Below are 21,108 nucleotides of genomic sequence, written 5' to 3'. Positions count from 1 at the left end.
TCTCTATCATATTTTGCAAATGTAAATAATATTCAGAATGATCCATCTCCAGTGTAATAATTGTTCACATTTGTAGTTGGTCTGTTTCTATAGGTTGACCATCCAGCTCCTCCATCTTCTTCTCAGTTGCTTCCACTTTCCCTTCCACTTTCTATAAACATTGTACATTCTTTCCCATCAATTCTTTAACCTCTTTCGACTATTCTTCCACTTTATTTATACTTCCTTTTATCGTATTTTAAAGATCTGCTTAAATATAAATATAAATGGATTGAATTTGGCTATAAAAAGGAAAAGAATGTTTAACAAATTAGGTAAATTAAAAATAGATATAATATGCTTACAAGAAGTACATATTAGATGACAAGATAATAAATTTTTAGAATGTGTAAAACTGGGAGATTTATATTTAGCATTAGCAGATCAAAGTAAAAGAGGAGTTACATATACAGAAATATAATGAATCAATGTATATATGCAGATGAAGCTGGGAGGATTTTGATGATTGAAATATTAGTTGTGATTTATGCACTAAAGGAACACCAATATAAGTTTTATTCTAAGCTAATAAAATAATTGACTTAGACTATGAGAATATCTAAACGATAGGAGACTTTAATGCAATAGTAGAGGTGGTTATCAGGGACGTTCTGGGTAATTTTGCCCCCTCTTCTTAATCTCTTCTGCCTCTGTTACATCCCTGCCATTTTGATCCTTTATAATTCTAATCTTTTTTAGTTATTCTCTGGAACTCTGCATTCAGTTGGGTGTATCTTTCTCTTTCTCCCTTGCCTTTCGCTTTCCTTCTTTCCTCAGCTATTTGCAAAGCTTCTCCAGGCAGCCATTTTGCTTTCTTGCCTTTCTTTTTCTTTGGTATAGTTTTTTAGTTTTTCAAGCAGCCTGTTTGTCAGATCTAATTCCTTAAATCTATTTGTCGATGTTCAGTCTTGTCATCTCTTGTTTGACCATGTCCAGCTTGCCTTGATTTATGGATCTTACATTTTAAGTTCCTTTTGGATTTGGCCCAGTCGCTTCAGTCTTTTTGGTGCTACTAGTACTAGTCCCCTGCTGTTTCCCAGGAGCATATTCCAACTGGCGGGGCTCATTTTCCACTGTCATATCTTTTTGCCTTTTGTCCATGGGGTTTTCATGGCAAATATACTGGAGGGGTTTCCTTCTCCAGTGGATCACATTTTCTCAGAGCTCTCTACTATGCCTGTCTGCCTTGGGTAGCCCTGCATCACATAGCTCATAGCTTCATTGAGCTATGCAAGTCCCTTCACCGTGACAAGGCAGTAATTTATTTATTTATTTATTAGATTTGTATGCCGCCCCCTCTCCGTAGACTCGGGGTGGCTCACAACACAATAAAACCATACCATACATAAATTGTATGGGCCCAGGGGAGATATCTCAGTTCCCCCATGCCTGACGACAAAGGTGGGTTTTGAGGAGCTTACGAAAGGCAAGGAGGGTGGGGGCAGTTCTAATCTCTGGGGGGAGCTGGTTCCAGAGAGTCGGGGCCACCACAGAGAAGGCTCTTCCCCTGGGACCTGCCAAACGACATTGTTTAGTTGGTGGGACCCGGAGAAGGCCCACTCTGTGGGACCTAATCGGTCACTGGGATTCGTGCGGCAGAAGGCGGTCCCAGAGATATTCTGATCTGATGCCATGAAGGGGAAATAATAATTAATTAATAATAATTTATTGGATTTGTATGCCGCCCCTCTCCGTAGACTTGGGGCGGCTAACAACAATGATAAAAACAACATGTGACAATCCAATAATATAACAACTAAAAACCCTTATTTATAAAACCAAACATACACACAAACAAACATACCATGCATAACTTTTAATGGCCTAGGGGGAAGGAATATCTCAACTTCCCCATGCCTGGCGGTGTAAATGAGTCTTGAGTAGTTTACGAAAGACAGGGCGGGTGGGGGCAATTCTATTCTCCGGGGGGGAGTTGGTTCCAGAGGGCCAGGGCCGCCACAGAGAAGGCTCTTCCACTGGGACCCGCCAAACGACGTTGTTTAGTCAACGGGACCCGGAGAAGGCCAACTCTGTGGGACCTTAGCGGTCACTGGGATTCGTGCGGTAGCAGGCGGTTCCGGAGGTAATCTGGTCCAATGCCATATAGGGCTTTAAAGGTCATGATCAACACTTTGAATTGTGACCAGAAACTGATCGGCAGCCAATGCAAGCCACGGAGTGTTGAAGAAACATGAGCGAATCTTGGAAGCCCCACGATGGCTCTCGTGGCTGCGTTCTGCACGATCTGAAGTTTCCGAACACTTTTCAAAGGTAGCCCCATGTAGAGCGCGTTGCAGTAATTGAACCTCGAGGGGATGATGGCATGAGTGACTGTGAGCAGTGACTCCCTGTCCAAATAGGGCCGCAACTGGTGCACCAGGCGAACCTGGGCAAATGCCCTCCTCGCCACAGCCGAAAGATGATGTTCCAATGTCAGCTGCCCAAGTTGTGAACCCTCTCTGTGGGGGACAACATTTTCCCCCCCAGGGTAATGGATGGACAGATAGAATTGTCCTTGGGAGGCAAGACCCACAGCCACTCCGTCTTGTCTGGGTTGAGTTTGAGTTTGTTGACACCCATCCAGGCCCCAACAGCCTCCAGGCACTGGCACATCACTTCCACTGCTTCATTAACTGGACATGGGGTGGAGATGTATAGCTGGGTATCATCTGCATATTGATGATACCTCACCCCATGCCCTTGGATGATCTCACCCAGCGGTTTCATGTAGATATTAAATAGCAGAGGGGAGTGGACCGACCCCTGAGGCACCCCACAAGGGAGAGACCTAGAGGTCAACCTCTGACCCCCCACTAACACCGACTGCGACCGACCGGAGAGGTAGGAGGAGAACCACTGAAGAACAGTGCCTCCCACTCCCAACCCCTCCGGACGGTGCAGAAGGATACCATGGTCAATGGTATCGAAACCCACTGAGAGGTCAAGAAGCACCCGGACAGAGGACAAGCCCCTGTCCTGGGCCCGCCAGAGATCATCCATCAACGTGACCAAAGCAGTTTCCGTGCTGTAGCCGGGCCTGAATCCAGACTGCTGAGGACCTAGATAATCGGCTTCTTCCAAGGACTGCTGGAGTTGGAGTGCCACCACCTTCTCGACAACCTTCCCCATAAAGGGAAGGTTGGAGACTGGACGGTAGTTATTAAACACGACTGGGTCCAGGGAAGGCTTCTTGAGGAGGGGGCGCACAAGTGCCTCCTTATAAAGGGCCGGAAAGGACCCCCTCCCCAAGGAGGTGTTGACAATCTCCTGGGCCCATCCCCGTGTCACCTCTCGGCTGGCCGAAACCAACCAAGAGGGACACGGATCCAGTAGACAGGTGGCGGAACTCACAGCTCCAATGGCCTTGTCCGTAATCCATGAAGGGGAAATAAACTACAGTGAACCCTCGATCATCGCGAGGGTTCCGTTCCAGGACCCCACGCGATGATCGATTTTTAGCGAAGTAGCGGTGCGGAAGTAAAAACACCTTCTGCGCTTGCGCAGATGGTGTTTTTGCTTCCACTGCCGCCCGCCCTTCGCCCGCCCACCCCGTTGCTCGCGCCCGCCCACCCCGTTGCTCACGCTGTTGCTGGGGCCGCTTCCCAGCTGGGGAGCCGAGCTAGGGATTCCCCAAGCGCGCGCGCTTTCCCCAGCAACGCGCGCGCGATGGGGACTCCCTAGCTCGGCTCCCCAGCTGGGGAGCGGAGCTGCGATGTCCCCAAGCGTGCGGGCACCGCCCGCCCGCCCACGCTGTTGCTGGGGCCGCTTCCCAGCTGGGGAGCCGAGCTAGGGAGTCCCGACCGCGCGCGCGTTGCTGGGGAAAGCGCGCGCGCTTGGGGAATCCCTAGCTCCGCTCCCCAGCTGGGAAGCGGAGCTAGGGATTCCCCAAGCGTGCGCGCTTTCCCCAGCAACGCGCGCGCGGTCGGGACTCCCTAGCTCGGCTCCCCAGCTGGGGAGCGGAGCTGCGATGTCCCCAAGCGCGCGGGCACCGCCCGCCCGCCCACGCTGTTGCTGGGGCCGCTTCCCAGCTGGGGAGCCGAGCTAGGGAGTCCCGACCGCGCGCGCGTTGCTGGGGAAAGCGCGCGCGCTTGGGGAATCCCTAGCTCCGCTCCCCAGCTGGGAAGCGGAGCTAGGGATTCCCCAAGCGCGCGCGCTTTCCCCAGCAACGCGCGCGCGGTCGGGACTCCCTAGCTCGGCTCCCCAGCTGGGGAGCGGAGCTGCGATGTCCCCAAGCGCGCGGGCACCGCCCGCCCGCCCACGCTGTTGCTGGGGCCGCTTCCCAGCTGGGGAGCCGAGCTGGGGTGTCCCCGCGCGTGCCGCCCGCCCGCCCACGCCGTTGCTCGCGCCGCCGCTGGGGTCTTACGGGGGCAAGAGGGGGAAGACCCAGGGAAGCCTCTGCCCGGCGGGGAAACTCCACCATCTACGCATGCGTGGAAGGGCACGCATGCGCAGATGGTGGAGTTTACTTCCGGGTTGAAAACTCGCGAAATAGCCCTTTCGCGATCCTTGAGGACGCGAAACTCGAGGGTTCACTGTATAATGTTTTTGCTATTTTTGAATAATAACCAACTTAAATGACCAACTATGATTAGAGACCTGGATTTGAAACTCATCTGCAAGCCATTGTGCCCCAATTATCTGGTTGTGGTATCTGAGTTATCAAACTTGTCAGCTTATAATTAACTGATTATGTCAGCCAAACAACTGTTGCAGGCAGTAAATTAATACCGGGATTGAATATTGAGCTCAAATAGGGCTTAATTTCTTAACCAGAGCAAGCAAATTCAAAAGACAAGTGTTGCCATCTCTTAATTCTTCTAAATCTACTTAAAGCACAGTGAAGATTATTCTAGATTATTTTGCTTATTGTTAAATCATTTTAGATTAGTGTTTTTCAATTTGACAGTTTTACACTGGGTGGATTTTAACCCTGATAATTCTTTGCTGGCTGGGGAATTCTGAGAGTTGACATCCACACATTTAAAGGTATCATGTTTGAAAGACACCACTATTTTTCAGAATGGGAAGCTACACGCACTGCCATGTATATTTATGTGGGAGTTAGATAGTTTACAGCTTTTGTAGCCAATTGGTAATTGCCATTTTTGGCAAGAGTGGTAAATTATATTGTTAACTAAGATTCTATTGGTGACACATATCAACAATTTTGTATTTGGGTTAATTATTGATTTGATTTGATGTGCATGGCTGATCATCTCACTCAATGCCAGAAAGCTAACAATGGATAACGATTAAAATGCCATCGAAATAGCATAAGAAAAATTGTAAGGACAGCTGAGGTTAAAAACCCAACTAACAATAACTGAAAACCACAGCCCACAAGGTCTACTAACAAACTGACTCTCAATCCCATGAGGTTTCCTAATCGTGCCAACAAATTGCTAGGATCAGATATGAGGTGCTAGAAAGCAGAGCGAGTTAACATTCTTCAGCGAAACAGATTTTGGCATAAGCACAATGCAGCATTAACAGTGCACAGGCAGGTTGCAATTAGTACAAGTTTGTATAACGCAATACTTAATTTAGTCCAAATTATAAGTTGATACCAGTTGACATTTGCACTTCCCGAGGGGAAGTATGTCAAACTGAAGATGGTTCTGTAAAAGCTGGTTCTAGGAAGATGGTTCTGTGAAAGCAAAACCAACAACTGTATCAAAAACCAAGGAACTGCTGAAAAGACCTGTTCTTTGGATCACTTCTGGAAAAGAAGAGGATAGTTAATGTCTGCGTGTCATCTGGACAGCTGTTTCTCGCATGAAGACTAAAGGAGAAGTTTTCAATTTTTTGTGGGTTTAACATTAGGAGGGGACAAGATCAACAATATTGGTTGCAATTGGGGAAGAACTTTTTAAAAGACATTAAGTTTGAAAACCTCACCATCTGACCATTTTCAGAAATTGTCTATCAACCATTGGAAAACTTTTAGAGACTTTTTGGACAATGAAGTAAAAAAAATGGAAAAATTGGGTTAGCTTATCTTCTATTCTGAACAAAAGGAATATTAATTATAAGATTAAGAATTTTTAATGATAGAACCAAATAAGATTTTGATGATAAAAAGTTATAAATGGAATAAGGATCCAAGAAATTTTGGAATATTGAAACTACAATAAGTCTTTGGAATTAAGTAGTGTATAAGGTATAAATTAAGCATAAATCCCAGCGGCCGGTTGCGTCCCACAGAATTGACCTTATCCAGGTCCCATCAACCAGACAATGTCATTTGGGGGGGCTAGGGGAAGAGCCTTCTCTTTGGGGGCCCCGGCCCTCTGGAATCAGCTCCCCCCAGAGATTTGTATTGCCCCCACCCCCCTCGACTTCCACAAGAGTCCTAAGACTCACCTATGTCGCCAGGCCTTAATTTATATTTAATAGCCATAGTATTTATTTATTTATTCAATTTTTATGCCGCCCTTCTCCTTAGACTCAGGGTGGCTTACAACATGCTAGCAATAGCACTTTTTAACAGAGCCAGCATATTGCCCCCACAATCTGGATCCTCATTTTACCCACCTCGAAAGGATGGAAGGCTGAGTCAACCTTGAGCCGGTGATGAGATTTGAACCGCTGACCTACAGATCTACAGACCAGATTATCTCTGAGACCGCCTTCTGCCACATGAATCCCAGCGACCAGTGAGGTCCCACAGGGTCCTGTCAACCAAACAATGTTGGCTGGCGGGACCTAGGGAAAGAGCCTTCTCTGTGGGAGCCCCAGCCCTCTGGAATCAACTCCCCCCCAGAGATTCGCCCTGGCCCCACCCTCCTTGCCTTCCAAAAGAGCTTAAAAACTCATCTTTGCCACTAGGCTTGGGACTCTTAGATCTTCCCCTGGCCACTGAATGCCTTAAGTATGATTGCTGAATATTTGGTTGATAAGTTTTTCTTTTAATTGTTTTTAAATTGTAGTATTAATTGGATTTATATTATTGTTCTGTTTTTATATATGCTGTGAGCTGCCATGAGATGGATGGCATACAAATCCAATAAAATAAAATAAATAAATAAAATAAATACAGTCAGCTTCAGTGGCCTGCAGTACAGCACTCTGCCTGCCAGTAAACAATGCCAGTAAAGATGGCTGCTTCTATGGGCTGATTATATCTGATGGACTGATGTCCAAAAATATTGAATAAATGACAGATGTAGAACAAATTTTATTGGACAAGATGATGAGGCAAGAGAAAGGCTTGGAAAAAATAATGAGCATCTTTGTTATTAAACAAATTCCTGAATCAGAAATTCAGATGTTTAGATGTTCATCGCAAAGAAACACCTGTGTTTTAATAGAATAGCAGTCTGACACCAATTTCACAAAGAACTGAAGTCTAGAATACATTATTCTTAAAAAGCATTAAAGATACTTGTTTAAATCATTGATTTTTGACTGTATGTTTCCTTGATGGTCGACAGTGGCATTTCTCATATTTGGATTTGAAATAAACCCATGGAGCTTGATATATGATATTTGTGACAAATGTTTTAATTACCATAAATATATCAGGTGAATTCCTGGTAAAAATATTATCCTGTTCAGTCTAAAGGCATCAGATAAATATTCCATCAACTGATTTTTAACAAATTGAAACAAAGATGGAAGAATTTCTGGGAAAACATTAGGAATGTGCCAAGTGAAGCAAACCATTGTCTTGGAAATGTTTCCTCACCTCCCAATTTTGTGTTTGGGGCAAGATAATTATCAAAACCAGTAGAAGTTTCCTTCCTAATTATACATTATGTAACATTTATGTTTCGCAAATAAAGAACTTAAAAATGGTGCCTTGGATGATGGGCTGACAAGTTTATTTGAAATATTTTGAAGCTACATATCTGTTAAAATTCTTTCACGTTGCCAACTTGGGTTTAATTAGACAGTCCCAATTTTATTATGAAAGACTGCTCACTGGCCTGCATGGATGCAGATGACAAATAAAAAAATTGGAGATACAATGACCCAGAATAAACCTACCGTACTTGCTTTCACCTGTTTATTTCATAAGGTTTTATTACAAAACTATTGGACTGTAGTTCTCCTTATCTTCTATAAAGATAGTCATGTTGGCTGTTGATTATGAAGATTGGACACTGTTATTTTGAGAAAAGCCTGTTGAAGTAGCTTGAAATGGGGTTAGTGATGAAACAGGGCCCACTGTATAGAAAGCATCTGGGTGTTGCTTATTTCTGATAACAACTGAGGAAACTCAATCAATCAAATCTTTATTGTGGTTATAGACCAGCATAATGAAGGTGGGATACAAGCAATAATTTTTAAACATCTAAATTATTAAAACAAAAGTTTCACAAAATTAAGAAACATAAAACATGCATTTAAAAGAACTAGAAAATATTGAAAAAGTCTAAACAAATCTATAGGCAGGAGGAGAGACATTAGATAAATACAGTGATACCTTGTTTTACAAACTTAATTGGTTCCGGGAGGAGGTTCTTAAGGTGAAAAGTTTGTAAGACAAAACAATGTTTCTCACAGGAATCAATGGAAAAGCGATTAATGCGTGCAAGCCCAAAATTCACCCCTTTTGCCAGCCGAAGTGCCTGTTTTTGCACTGCTGGGATTTCCCTGAGGCTCCCCTTCATGGGAAATCCCACCTCCGGACTTCTGTGTTTTTGCGATGCTGCGATTTCACTGAGGCTACCCTCGCTGGGAAACCCCACCTTTGGACTTCCGTTGCCAGCGAAGTGCCCATTTTTGCACTGCTGGGATTCCCCTGCTGGGATTCCCCTGCAGCATCACAAAAACACGGAAGTCCGGAGGTGGGGTTTCCCATGGAGGGGAGCCTCGGTGGAATCCCAGCAGCGCAAAAACGGGTGCTTCGGTGGCAACGGAAGTCCGGAGGCGGGGCATCCCAGTGGTGGCGGTGGGTTTGTAAGGTGAAAATAGTTTGTAAGAAGAGGCAAAAAAAATCTTAAACCCCAGGTTTGTACCTCGAAATGTTTGTATGACGATGCGTTTGTAAGGCGAGGTATTACTGTATAAGAAAACATTCAAGCTAGTTTAAGGCACATGATATCTAATGGATTTTAAATGCTTCTGTGCAGAACCTGGTAGCATATGTTTGTAACAGGTTAATATTTGCAAGCAGCAGAGAAATATAAAATTTTCCTGTGCAGCCTGGATATTTATACTATAGTGGTGAAATGAAACTAGCACAAACATCTCTGTAATTCAGACACTGGAGAAGCAGTGTTGTTTCTATATCTCCACAGTCACAGGGGCATTGAAGAAAACTCTGATCTGTTTCTGTTTTCACTTGTCTTTTTATTTTATTGTTCTCCTGTCTCCTTTTGTCCCAAGGCGATGCTTGTTGTGCATGATACTGTTGCGCAGAAGAATTTTGACCCTGTTCTTCCTCCGTTGTTGGATAATGTTGATGATGATTTTGATGAAGAATCAGTGAAAATAGTTCGTCTAGTAAAGAATAAAGAACCATTGGTATGTATCTTTCATGCTGATAAGAAGAAAATTTGTTAGTGATTTCATTGCGATTAAAATAACTACTATATGCATGAAGTATGGGACATTTTTTAGATGTAAAAATGATTCCAGATGAAAACAGAAAGGAGAAGCATCTTTGTAGGGACAAATCTCCTTGGCAGTGTTGACTCCTTCCAGCATGATTAACAGCTTCTCTCCTACCCATAAAAGTCCGTATTTTCATATTTGGATGACACAGTAAGTCAAACACCATCTGATTTTAGTATGTTATGTAAACACGGTTATTCTGTGAAGATGTATTTTGACTCTTGTGCTCTAAACTGGCTGCCAATCAGGTTCATTAGTGATTTCATTCTATGTTTTGGAATCAAAGCTAGTAGATTCTCATTCTCACTATGGCTAACCCATGCCAACGTAGCCGATTGCAAGGCATTGTGGGAATTGTGATCCAATTCATATTAGTCCCTTATTCAGCACCAGCTGTTTTGGTTTTCTATTAATATATAACGTGTAAGTAAAGTTGTATTGGACTTTAAAGTCCTTAAATATTTTGAACTTATCTGATAAATTGCCAGTCTGGTCTTTAAGCTCAGCATATGTAACTCTGAGTTTTGCTTATGTGAATAAAGAGGAAATCTATCAGTTTCTTAGTCTTCTATGTTAAATTAATTTGAACCCATTTCTACACATTCCCCATATTTTAAATGTTAAGAATATAGTCACATTTTCTCCAATGTTTTTTTGTATTAATATACAAATTTTCTGTGCTATACATATTTTGCCAGACATCTTCTTGATTTATTTAAAATTGTACGGGGTGTTTCCATAACTATATATGTCATTGTTGAGATGTGAACTGCAATTCAGAATCTATAAAAGTAATTTGCCTGTAAGTAATGCATGAATTGCATTTATGTTTAAGAATGGGATAGGCACATAGGAATTGATCATACAGGTAGTCCTGGCCTAGCAACCACAGATGGGACTGGTAACTCTGTTGCTAAGCAATATGGTCATTAAATGAGACATGATGCATGATTTTACTGCCAGCTTCTCCATTGACTCTGCTTGTTGGGATTAGGCTATGAAGTATGCAAATGGCAATTATGTGAACAAGGGATGCCATAATGATCATACATACTTGCCGGTTATGAAGTGCCCAAATCTCAGTCATGTGACTGTGAGGAAGCTGCCATGATCATAAATGTCAGGACTAGTTATAAAATTAGTTTTCCAGCACTGCTGTAGCGTCAAATCATCCAGAAACAGTGCTGTCATTAAGTAAGCCTGTATGTAGCATAAAAATATGAACAGGATGAATTTCATTCTGCCTCCAGCAGAATCATCAGGGAATATCAGGATCTCCAGGAATGTCTCGACTTGAGAATGATTTACAGACCTCTTTTTATGGGTTTTTAGAGCTACATATTGCAGCTCGCACTGGTTCATTTTAAAATACAATATTTCAAACTGCTGATGATATTTTATTTATTCTGGTTTATTGAATTTTGTTATAGTATGATTTATCCTTTAAAAAGATATCATTAATCTTTTGAGGACTTCTATCCTGAAAAAATATATAATATTCCTATTAATAAACAATGCTGTTATTAATAAAAGAAAGTATTTGGGGATCAGCTGGAATGGCAGCAGATATAGCAGGACAGATCAAAGAAAACATTTTTCCATGCATTTTATAATTAATAGAATTCACTTCTATTAATCTTGGTTTAGGTTGTATCAGTCAGTGAAGCAGTGGAAGTGATGTGCCGGTGCCTGGAGGCTGTTGGGGTATGGATGGGTGTCAACAGACTCAAGCTCAACCCTGATAAGACGGAGTGGCTGTGGGTTTTGCCTCCCAAGGACAATCCCATCTGTCCATCCATTACCCTGGGGGGGGGGAATCACTAACACCCTCAGAGAGGGTCCACAACTTGGGCATCCTCCTCGATCCACAGCTCACATTAGAGAAGCATCTTTCAGCTGTGGTGAGGGGGGCGTTTGCCCAGGTTCGCCTGGTGCACCAGTTGCAGCCATACTTGGACCAGGAGTCACTGCTCACAGTCACTCATGCCCTCATCACCTCGAGGCTCGACTACTGTAACGCTCTCTACATGGGGCTACCTTTGAAAAGTGTTCGGAAACTTCAGATCGTGCAGAATGCAGCTGCGAAAGCTATCATGGGCTTTCCTAAATATGCTCATGTCACACCAACACTCCACAGTCTGCATTGGTTGCCAATCAGTTTCTGGTCACAATTCAAATCCCAGTGACCAGTTAGGTCCCACAGAGTTGGCCTTCTCCGGGTCCCGTCAACTAAACAATGCCGTCTGGCGGGACCCAGGGGAAGAGCCTTCTCTGTGGCGGCCCTGACCCTCTGGAGCCAACTCCCCCCAGAGATCAGAGTTGCCCCCACCCTCCTCGCCTTTTGTAAGCTCCTTAAAACCCACCTCTATCGTCAGGCATGGGCGAATTGAGATATAAAATTTATGCTTGTTATATCTGTATGTATGATTGGTTTCTCAAATTAGGGTTTTTAAATTTAACTTAAACTTAAATATTAGATTTGTTTATATTGTCTTATTATTGTTGGTAGCCGCCCCGAGTCTACGGAGAGGGATGGCATACAAAGAAAGAAAGAAAGAAAGAAAGAAAGAAAGAAAGAAAGAAAGAAAGAAAGAAAGAAAGCGGATCTGGTTAAATTCACAGAGGATGGGACTAGCCATAGCTATTAACCATGACAGCTACATAGAATTTCCAGGGGCAATATCATAATGAATATTAATTGCTGAGAGGGGATCAAAAAGTGAGAGGAGGCTGTTGTTTTTATATCAGGTTCCCCTCCAGCTTGTATTTGACCACTGTATAGATATATATACACAGAGATTTTTTCTTTTAGGCTTAATTGACCAAGCCTATTCTGATGTGCCAGGCTAGAGCTGTGCACTGATGAATCTTTTGTTTCTCCTTTAGGGTGCCACAATCAGGCGGGATGAGCAGACAGGGGCTGTGATTGTTGCCCGCATCATGAGGGGAGGGGCAGCTGATCGCAGTGGTATGTTTCCCTAAGTTGCAAAATGCATTTTTAAAAATTTCACGCAAAATAGGACGAGCTTTTTCTGAGTCAGTTTAGGATTTTTATTTTTTCCTGAAAAACACATTTTATTCTCTTCTGCAAAGTCAGGCAGGTCCTAGCACTAATTCTGGAAATTTTGGATATTTTTGAATTGGAAGAATAACACTTTTATTTATGTTTTCCTGTCCTTGAATTATATCCAAATTGATTTGCCAACACAAACCTGCCAGATTAACTTCTGGCAGATATATGTGGCTCTAAGTATTTTTGATAGCCTGCAGAATTCAAGGTGAAGTTGTAGGTTATAAAGAACCTAATTCTTAAAGATCCTGTCATTGTGTGGGTTTCCCAAATAATATTCAAAATGATATTTTTTGACGGGTTACCAGAGCACTTACCTTCCATTCTTTGCAAAACAAAGCTCTAGTGAAAGCTGAGAGAGATGCTGAATATTATTGATTAAATTGTTTGAAAATTTAGCCAAGGGCTGAGTAAGTACATTAAAGCAATTTCAATTTTTAATGAAGGGGGATGCAAACTTCCTTTGAACTATAAAAGACATATTAATATTTTAACTAAATCTGTATTAGATAAAAAAAGAAGATGGAGTAGTGAGAAATGATTCATCTTCCATAATTACACCAAAGCTGTAGAAGCTGTGGTTCTACCGATCACGCTCAGTCAAGAAGGCCAGGTTATAGGGATGTAGTAGTCCAGGGATAGGAAACCAAGACATATTTCCTTTTCACATTGTGCAGTGGAGAAGCCCACTAAGTAATTAGGAATAAGGAACCTATTATATAAGGTTAGAAATTCATAATCTGTTTCCCAGCTTCCTTCTAAAGCAGGACAGGATTGTTATTTTAAGTTGTTTTTAGGAAATGCAGAGTTCCTTAATGGCAAACTGTATTTTAAAAATTTTAGTTCAGATTTACAAAACAAAAATACGTATGAAATTCTGCTATGGGCTCAATGCATGTAGTTACTGCCAAAACAGGGTAAGGTTGGGGGAGAGATTGTGTCTACAAATCTCCATTTTGCTGCCAGTTTCTGGTGGCTTAATCCTAGGCTTCCCAGAACTGTCAGAACTGGAGATATACTGTATATGGTTGCTGGCTTCTGCTCAAGACCATCCCATCTCTTCACAAAGTACTTTTCTTCTTAGAACAACGTGCAAACATGAGAGAATGGCTGGTTTAAGCTCATTCAATGAGCTTCACAGTTGAGCAGGGATTAATTTCTGTTCCTTTTGATCCCAGGTTTGGAAATAGGCTTTTGGTGACATTTTCTTATTTGGGATGGGACTTGCTTCTCTATTGTGAGTCATCAGAATTGCTACATGCCATATAGGGAGCTTTTGCTATCTAGAATGGATGGCTGACCTCATATTTTTCTTGTTTCCTTCTTAGGTCTGGTCCATGTTGGAGATGAATTGCGGGAAGTGAATGGAATTGCTGTACTTCACAAACGACCGGAAGAAATTAGCCAGATTCTGGTTTGTTTTGCTTTTACAACACATGTAATGTTCACAAGAACACACTCAACTATAAATAGCCAACTGCATTTTAGCTAATACTTTTATTTATATATATATTTGTTTGTTTATTTGTTTATTTATTTAGTCAAACAAGTATAGGATTGTAGTTTGTATAAGCATAACATAGTAGTAAATAATGATAAAAGAAGACAATAGGATAGTAAGAAGGGGACGGTAGGCACAATGGTGCGTTTATGTACGTTCCTTACAGGCCTTTTAGAAACAGGGAGAGGTCAACAGTAGACAATATGAGGCTAAATATTTTGGGGTTTGGGGGAGGAAACCACAGTCAGGTAATCCATTCCAGGCATTGATAACTCTATTGATGAAGTCGTATTTTCTGCAATCTAGTTTACTCTTGGCAACAATTGGGATTAAATTGTGGTTAAATCATGGTTCAGTAGTCATGTGAACTCAGAAAATATAAGCTATAATTAATGATGGGCAAATTGGTAATGGCAGTTTGCTTAAGACTGCCCTTACATATAAACTTGCCTGAAAATAAATATTCCTTGGGAGTTATATTTGAATAGATTCTGATAAATAAAACTATTTCTCCATATAGCTGAGAAGTAGTTGAATTAGTTGAATTATCAATTAATAGTAAGTAGATGAAATGATTATTTCGGCATTATATTTCTAAAGGAAGACCGTTGATTTACTATAATCCTTCCCTGTTTGAGGCCTTCAACCATAGCCTAGATGAGCATCTTTCAGAGATGCATCTTGTGCAGAGGTTCTGATTCTTGCCAAAATTGAGATATATAGACTTTAACTCCCAAAAATCACCTGCCAGTTCAGCCACTAAAGTCTGTGTCCTTAAGGATTGAGGAAAGATTCTTGTAATGTTTCCACCTCTGAGAAGATAGTTGGTTTAAGTGATTTATATGATATCTTCTCACTCTGATTCTGCTTATAAAACTGCTGCTAGTAGCCATTGCTTCCTTTGTCTCTTATTCACTCATAGGATGCATAATGAACATTGGGATTGTGTGTGTGTGTGTGTGTGTATGTGTGGGTATGCACACACATACACAATCCAAATATACAAGTTTTGGTTTCCATACTGCCAATTTAAAAGGATGAAATATCAATGAATCCATAAAACCTGTTCCACTTGAAATCTTGGGGGAAATTAGTAGTAAGGGTAGACAACGCTGGGATACGTGGAGAAATATTCTTGTTTTGATGTAGGTTTTGCTGAAAGGTTTCCAATGCTTCTAAAGGGAAAAAAAGTATTATTATTCTTGTTAGAGATAGAAATGTGGGGGCTTATTGGCTAAGTTTGTAATTTCAAGAATGTGTGATAAGTGCTGTCACAAAATGACTGACAAGGGGAGGGCGGCCAGGAACCAAGCCATGCATTTACCAAAAGGGAAGCAAACAGGAGAGATTTCTGCATGGAGCAGGGGTCCCCAAACTTGGCAACTTTAAGACTTGTGGACTTCAACTCTCAGAATTCTGGCTGTAGAATTCTGGGAGTTGAAGTCCACAAGTCTTAAAGTTACCAAGTTTGAAGACCTTTGGCATACAGCTTCCACATCTGGGCTGCAGAAACATTGATAAGCAGCAAATATCAGAAGACAGTTACATTGTACCTTTTCTCAGTACAGTGGTACCTCATGATACGAACCCCTCGTCATACGAACTTTTCAAGATACGAACCCAGGGTTCGGAATTTTTTTGCCTCTTCTTACGAACTTTTTTCACCTTACGAACCTGCCGCCGGCCGCTGGGATGCCCCACCTCCAGACTTGAGTTCCTCCCGTTTTTTCCCACCCTGTCCTGCCCCATTCTCCCCTCTGGATCTCCATGGGTTTCCTCCATTTTTCTCCACCCTGTCCTGCCCCATTCTCCCCTCTGGATCTCCATGGGTTTCCTCCGTTTTTCTCCACTCTGTCCTACCCCATTCTCCCCTCTGGATCTCCATGGGTTTCCTCCGTTTTTCTCCACCCTGTCCTGCCCCATTCTCCCCTCTGGATCTCCATGGGTTTCCTCCGTTTTTCTCCACCATGTCCTGCCCCATTCTCCCCTCTGGATCTCCATGGGTTTCCTCTGTTTTTCTCCACCATGTCCTGCCCCATTCTCCCCTCTGGATCTCCATGGGTTTCCTCCGTTTTTCTCCACCATGTCCTGCCCCATTCTCCCCTCTGGATCTCCATGGGTTTCCTCCGTTTTTCTCCACCATGTCCTGCCCCATTCTCCCCTCTGGATCTCCATGGGTTTCCTCCGTTTTTCTCCACTCTGTCCTGCCCCATTCTCCCCTCTGGATCTCCATGGGTTTCCTCCGTTTTTCTCCACTCTGTCCTGCCCCATTCTCCCCTCTGGATCTCCATGGGTTTCCTCCATTTTTCTCCACTCTGTCCTGCCCCATTCTCCCCTCTGGATCTCCATGGGTTTCCTACATTTTTCTCCACTCTGTCCTGCCCCATTCTCCCCTCTGGATCTCCATGGGTTTCCTCCGTTTTTCTCCACCATGTCCTGCCCCATTCTCCCCTCTGGATCTCCATGGGTTTCCTCCGTTTTTCTCCACCATGTCCTGCCCCATTCTCCCCTCTGGATCTCCATGGGTTTCCTCCGTTTTTCTCCACTCTGTCCTGCCCCATTCTCCCCTCTGGATCTCCATGGGTTTCCTCCGTTTTTCTCCACCATGTCCTGCCCCATTCTCCCCTCTGGATCTCCATGGGTTTCCTCTGTTTTTCTCCACTCTGTCCTGCCCCATTCTCCCCTCTGGATCTCCATGGGTTTCCTCCGTTTTTCTCCACCATGTCCTGCCCCATTCTCCCCTCTGGATCTCCATGGGTTTCCTCCGTTTTTCTCCACTCTGTCCTGCCCCATTCTCCCCTCTGGATCTCCATGGGTTTCCTCCGTTTTTCTCCACCATGTCCTGCCCCATTCTCCCCTCTGGATCTCCATGGGTTTCCTCTGTTTTTCTCCACTCTGTCCTGCCCCATTCTCCCCTCTGGATCTCCATGGGTTTCCTCCGTTTTTCTCCACTCTGTCCTGCCCCATTCTCCCCTCTGGATCTCCATGGGTTTCCTCTGTTTTTCTCCACCATGTCCTGCCCCATTCTCCCCTCTGGATCTCCATGGGTTTCCTCTGTTTTTCTCCACTCTGTCCTGCCCCATTCTCCCCTCTGGATCTCCATGGGTTTCCTCCGTTTTTCTCCACCCTGTCCTGCCCCATTCTCCCCTCTGGATCTCCATGGGTTTCCTCCGTTTTTCTCCACTCTGTCCTGCCCCATTCTCCCCTCTGGATCTCCATGGGTTTCCTCCGTTTTTCTCCACCATGTCCTGCCCCATTCTCCCCTCTGGATCTCCATGGGTTTCCTCCGTTTTTCTCCACTCTGTCCTGCCCCATTCTCCCCTCTGGATCTCCATGGGTTTCCTCCGTTTTTCTCCACCCTGTCCTGCCCCATTCTCCCCTCTGGATCTCCATGGGTTTCCTCCGTTTTTCTCCACTCTGTCCTGCCCCATTCTCCCCTCTGGATCTCCATGGGTTTCCTCCGTTTTTCTCCACCATGTCCTGCCCCATTCTCCCCTCTGGATCTCCATGGGTTTCCTCTGTTTTTCTCCACTCTGTCCTGCCCCATTCTCCCCTCTGGATCTCCATGGGTTTCCTCCGTTTTTCTCCACCCTGTCCTGCCCCATTCTCCCCTCTGGATCTCCATGGGTTTCCTCCGTTTTTCTCCACCCTGTCCTGCCCCATTCTCCCCTCTGGATCTCCATGGGTTTCCTCCATTTTTCTCCACTCTGTCCTGCCCCAATTAAGTTCGTAAGATGAGGTATTACTGTATATCTCAGTTTTGCAGGATTTTGCACCATGGATCTGGTTGCATCTCAGCCATTAACATTGATCTGGACTACGGTATATTGCAGGTAGTTCTGGATAACTGCAAAAAAGTAGTAGCCAATTTTTATTTTATTTTCTGATACCAAGTAATGGTGGTTCAAGTGTTTGTGGCCAAGTATAGTAACTTCTATCTATGACACAAATTTAGTAATACTTTTTTTACTGGATAGAGAATATTGGTAACGCCATTTCCATTCAATATTTATTTTCTAAGGTAGCTTTTGGAATTCAGAAACAATCTAGAAAATAAAGATAGCTAGATGTGACACTAGGACAATTTCTCATTCAATTTTATTTAATTATATGAAAAATCAAAGGACAAAGCATCTAGTGAGTTGCAGTGAAAAATATCTCCGTGGGGACAAAGTGTATTTTTTGGAGTGTAAGGTGCATCTTTTTCCTCCCTAAAAGAGGCTGAAAATTTGGGTGCGCCTTATACCCGGAATGTAGCTTTTTCAAAGGTTTTTTCCCCCAGCTCTAATGAGGTGCTAATGATTCTCCCAGCTTCCTACTCCTCTGAAATAGTTTTTCCAGCCCTAAGTCTTTGCAGGCTTGTTTTCATTCCTACTCCCTAGGAAAAAATTTTTCAGCCTTAATGAGATTCTAGCCATCTTTCTGGCTTGCAGCATTTTTTTTTATTCCTACTCCTTCTGAAGTAGTTTTTGTTCCCTAAGTCTTAGTAGGTTTGTTTTTATTTGTACTCCCTTTGAAGAGAGCCCTAACCAGGGATAAATTAATGTGCCCGAAGCTGAACAGACTAAGGACGCTAGCCAGACGGATACCTGGTAGGTAGATCCCCCCAACTTTCCTCCCTCCCAAATAATAATAATAATTTAATAATAATTTATTAGATTTGTATGCTGCCCCTCTCCGAAGACTTGGGGCGGCTCACAACAATAATTAAAAAACAACAATATTATAGCAAAACAAATCTAATATTAAAAAAGAAGCATATAAAACCCTATCTTATTTAAAAACCCAACAACACATACATACCAAACATAAAATATAAAAGCCTGGGGGATATGTCTCAGTTCCCCCATGTCTGGTGGCATAAAAGGGGCTTGAGCAATTTACAAAAGTCAAGGAGGGTGGGGGCAGTTCTAATCTCCGGGGGGAGTTGATTCCAGAGGGCCGGGGCCGCCACAGAGAAGGCTCTTCCCCTGGGGCCAGCCAAATGACATTGTTTAGTCGACAGGACCCGGAGAAGGCCAACTCTGTGGGACCTTATCGGTTACTGGGTTTTGTGCGGTAGCAGGTGGTTCCGGAGATATTCTGGTCCAATGCCATGTAGGGCTTTAAAGGTCATAACCAACACTTTGAATTGTGACCGGAAACTGATCGGCAGCCATTGCAGGCCACGGAGTGTTGTAGAAACGTGGGCAAATCTGGGAAGCCCCACAATGGCTATGGCAGCCGCGTTCTACACAATCTGAAGTTTCCGAACACTTTTCAAAGGTAGCCCCATGTAGAGAGCGTTGCAGTAATCGAACCTCGAGGTGATGAGGCATGAGCGACTGTGAGCAATTACTCCCTGTCCAAATAGGACTGCAACTGGTGCACCAGGTGAACCTGGGCAAACACCCCCCTCGCCACAGCTGAAAGATGTTACTCTAATGTGAGCTGTGGATCGAGGATGACGTCCAAGTTGCGAACCCTCTCTGAGTGGGTCAGGGTGATGGATGGACAGATGGGATTGTCCTTGGGAGGCAAGACCCACAGCCACTCCTCTTGTCTGGGTTGAGTTTAAGGTGCATCTTATTTATTTATTTAATTTGACTTCTATAGCGCCAAATCCCAATGGGACTCATTATATTCTGGTGCGCCTTATACTCTAAAAAATATAAAGGTTGTGAATATGGCATATTCACAACATATGACAAATCCTAGCATGATGGGTTAATCCACCAACAGGTTAGTTAGAAAGCAAATGACAAAGAGCCATTGGCTTTCCATAACTCATTTTTGTGTTTTCCAAAAGAGTCTCAATGCTGGAAATATGCTCTCCAGCCATCCTAGCAATGTTGACATCTGTTTACCCTCTCTCTGCTTTAATTAGGGAGTCACAAGCCATACCTCTTCCATGCCAGAGAGGAAATGACATGCATGGTGACTCCTACACAGAGGGACTCAAAATAAGATACACGTAGCTGTTGCAATTTCCCAATGACATTCTCAAGGTCTCTTCCAAATTAAGCAAACAGTAGGTGGGCAAGAATATAGAGTCACCAAGGGCACCTGAATCATCAGCATTGCTTTCCTTACTTTTTTTTAAAAAAGGAAATAAGGGGAAAAAAACAACAAATATCTTCATTCCTCCATTGTCATCACAATGAAAAGCAGGATGTTCTAAAGAGGGTCATGAAGGAGTGCTTTTCCTTGAACCAATGTGTTCTACAATTAAGTGTAGACATCTGTGCTGGGACGGTATTGTGCTGCAATTTCTTGGAAGAATTAATGGAAGTTTGTTAATTTGATGGAGAAACAGAGAAGTTTCTAGCCAAGAATGTCAAGTTCAACTCTTGGTATCTCCATCTAATGGGCTTGAAATCTCCAAAATTCCTATTAAAAGGGATTTGGAAGGCTCAGTGTATATGCTTGGCCCCAGACACTATTAATTGAGCTATGCCAGGGGTAGGCAAAGTTGGCTCTTCAATGACTTGTGGACTTCAACTCCCAGAATTCCTGAGTCAATCATGCTCAGGAATTCTGGGAGTTGAAGTCCACATGCCATGGAAGAGCCAACTTTGCCTACCCCTGGGCTATGCTATCAACCCATTTTTTAATTTCAGTCGATGAGCTGATCATAAGTTAACCGAACAGATTTACAGGTGTTTGAACAACTTGCTAAACCTCATTGTTATGACCCTCCCTACATAACAAAAGTTAACAAGTATCCAAGGTACCAATCATCTTGTGTAAATGTAGATGATAACTATATAACTGGTCTGATTAAGTAGTATATGAACAGATCCCTGGGGTCAATCAGAGTGGGCCTTCTCCGGGTCCCGTCAACTAAACAATGTCGTTTGGCGGGCCCCAGGGGAAGAGCCTTCTCTGTGGCGGCCCCGACTCTCTGGAACCAGCTCCCCCCAGAGATTAGAACTGCCCCTACCCTCCTTGCCTTTCA

The 21,108-nt window shown here is 43.4% G+C and overlaps 1 protein-coding gene across 2 annotated transcripts in view; it reads left to right on the top strand.

The window, feature by feature from the left end:
* MPP3 (MAGUK p55 scaffold protein 3) overlaps positions 1-21,108 on the top strand; it is a 110,774-nt gene that overhangs the window by 32,082 nt on the left and 57,584 nt on the right. For both annotated transcript variants that reach the window (XM_070729766.1, XM_070729765.1), the window contains 3 exons: positions 9,373-9,510; positions 12,487-12,568; positions 13,999-14,084. In XM_070729766.1, the coding sequence (XP_070585867.1) occupies positions 9,373-9,510; positions 12,487-12,568; positions 13,999-14,084 (306 nt within the window). The remainder of the gene's footprint in view (positions 1-9,372; positions 9,511-12,486; positions 12,569-13,998; positions 14,085-21,108) is intronic.

Source organism: Erythrolamprus reginae, chromosome Z (genome assembly GCF_031021105.1).
Source record: "Erythrolamprus reginae isolate rEryReg1 chromosome Z, rEryReg1.hap1, whole genome shotgun sequence".
Taxonomy (NCBI): domain Eukaryota; kingdom Metazoa; phylum Chordata; class Lepidosauria; order Squamata; family Dipsadidae; genus Erythrolamprus; species Erythrolamprus reginae.
The sequence above is the reverse complement of the archived record's forward strand: the minus strand, read 5'-3'. Positions and strand labels throughout refer to the sequence as shown.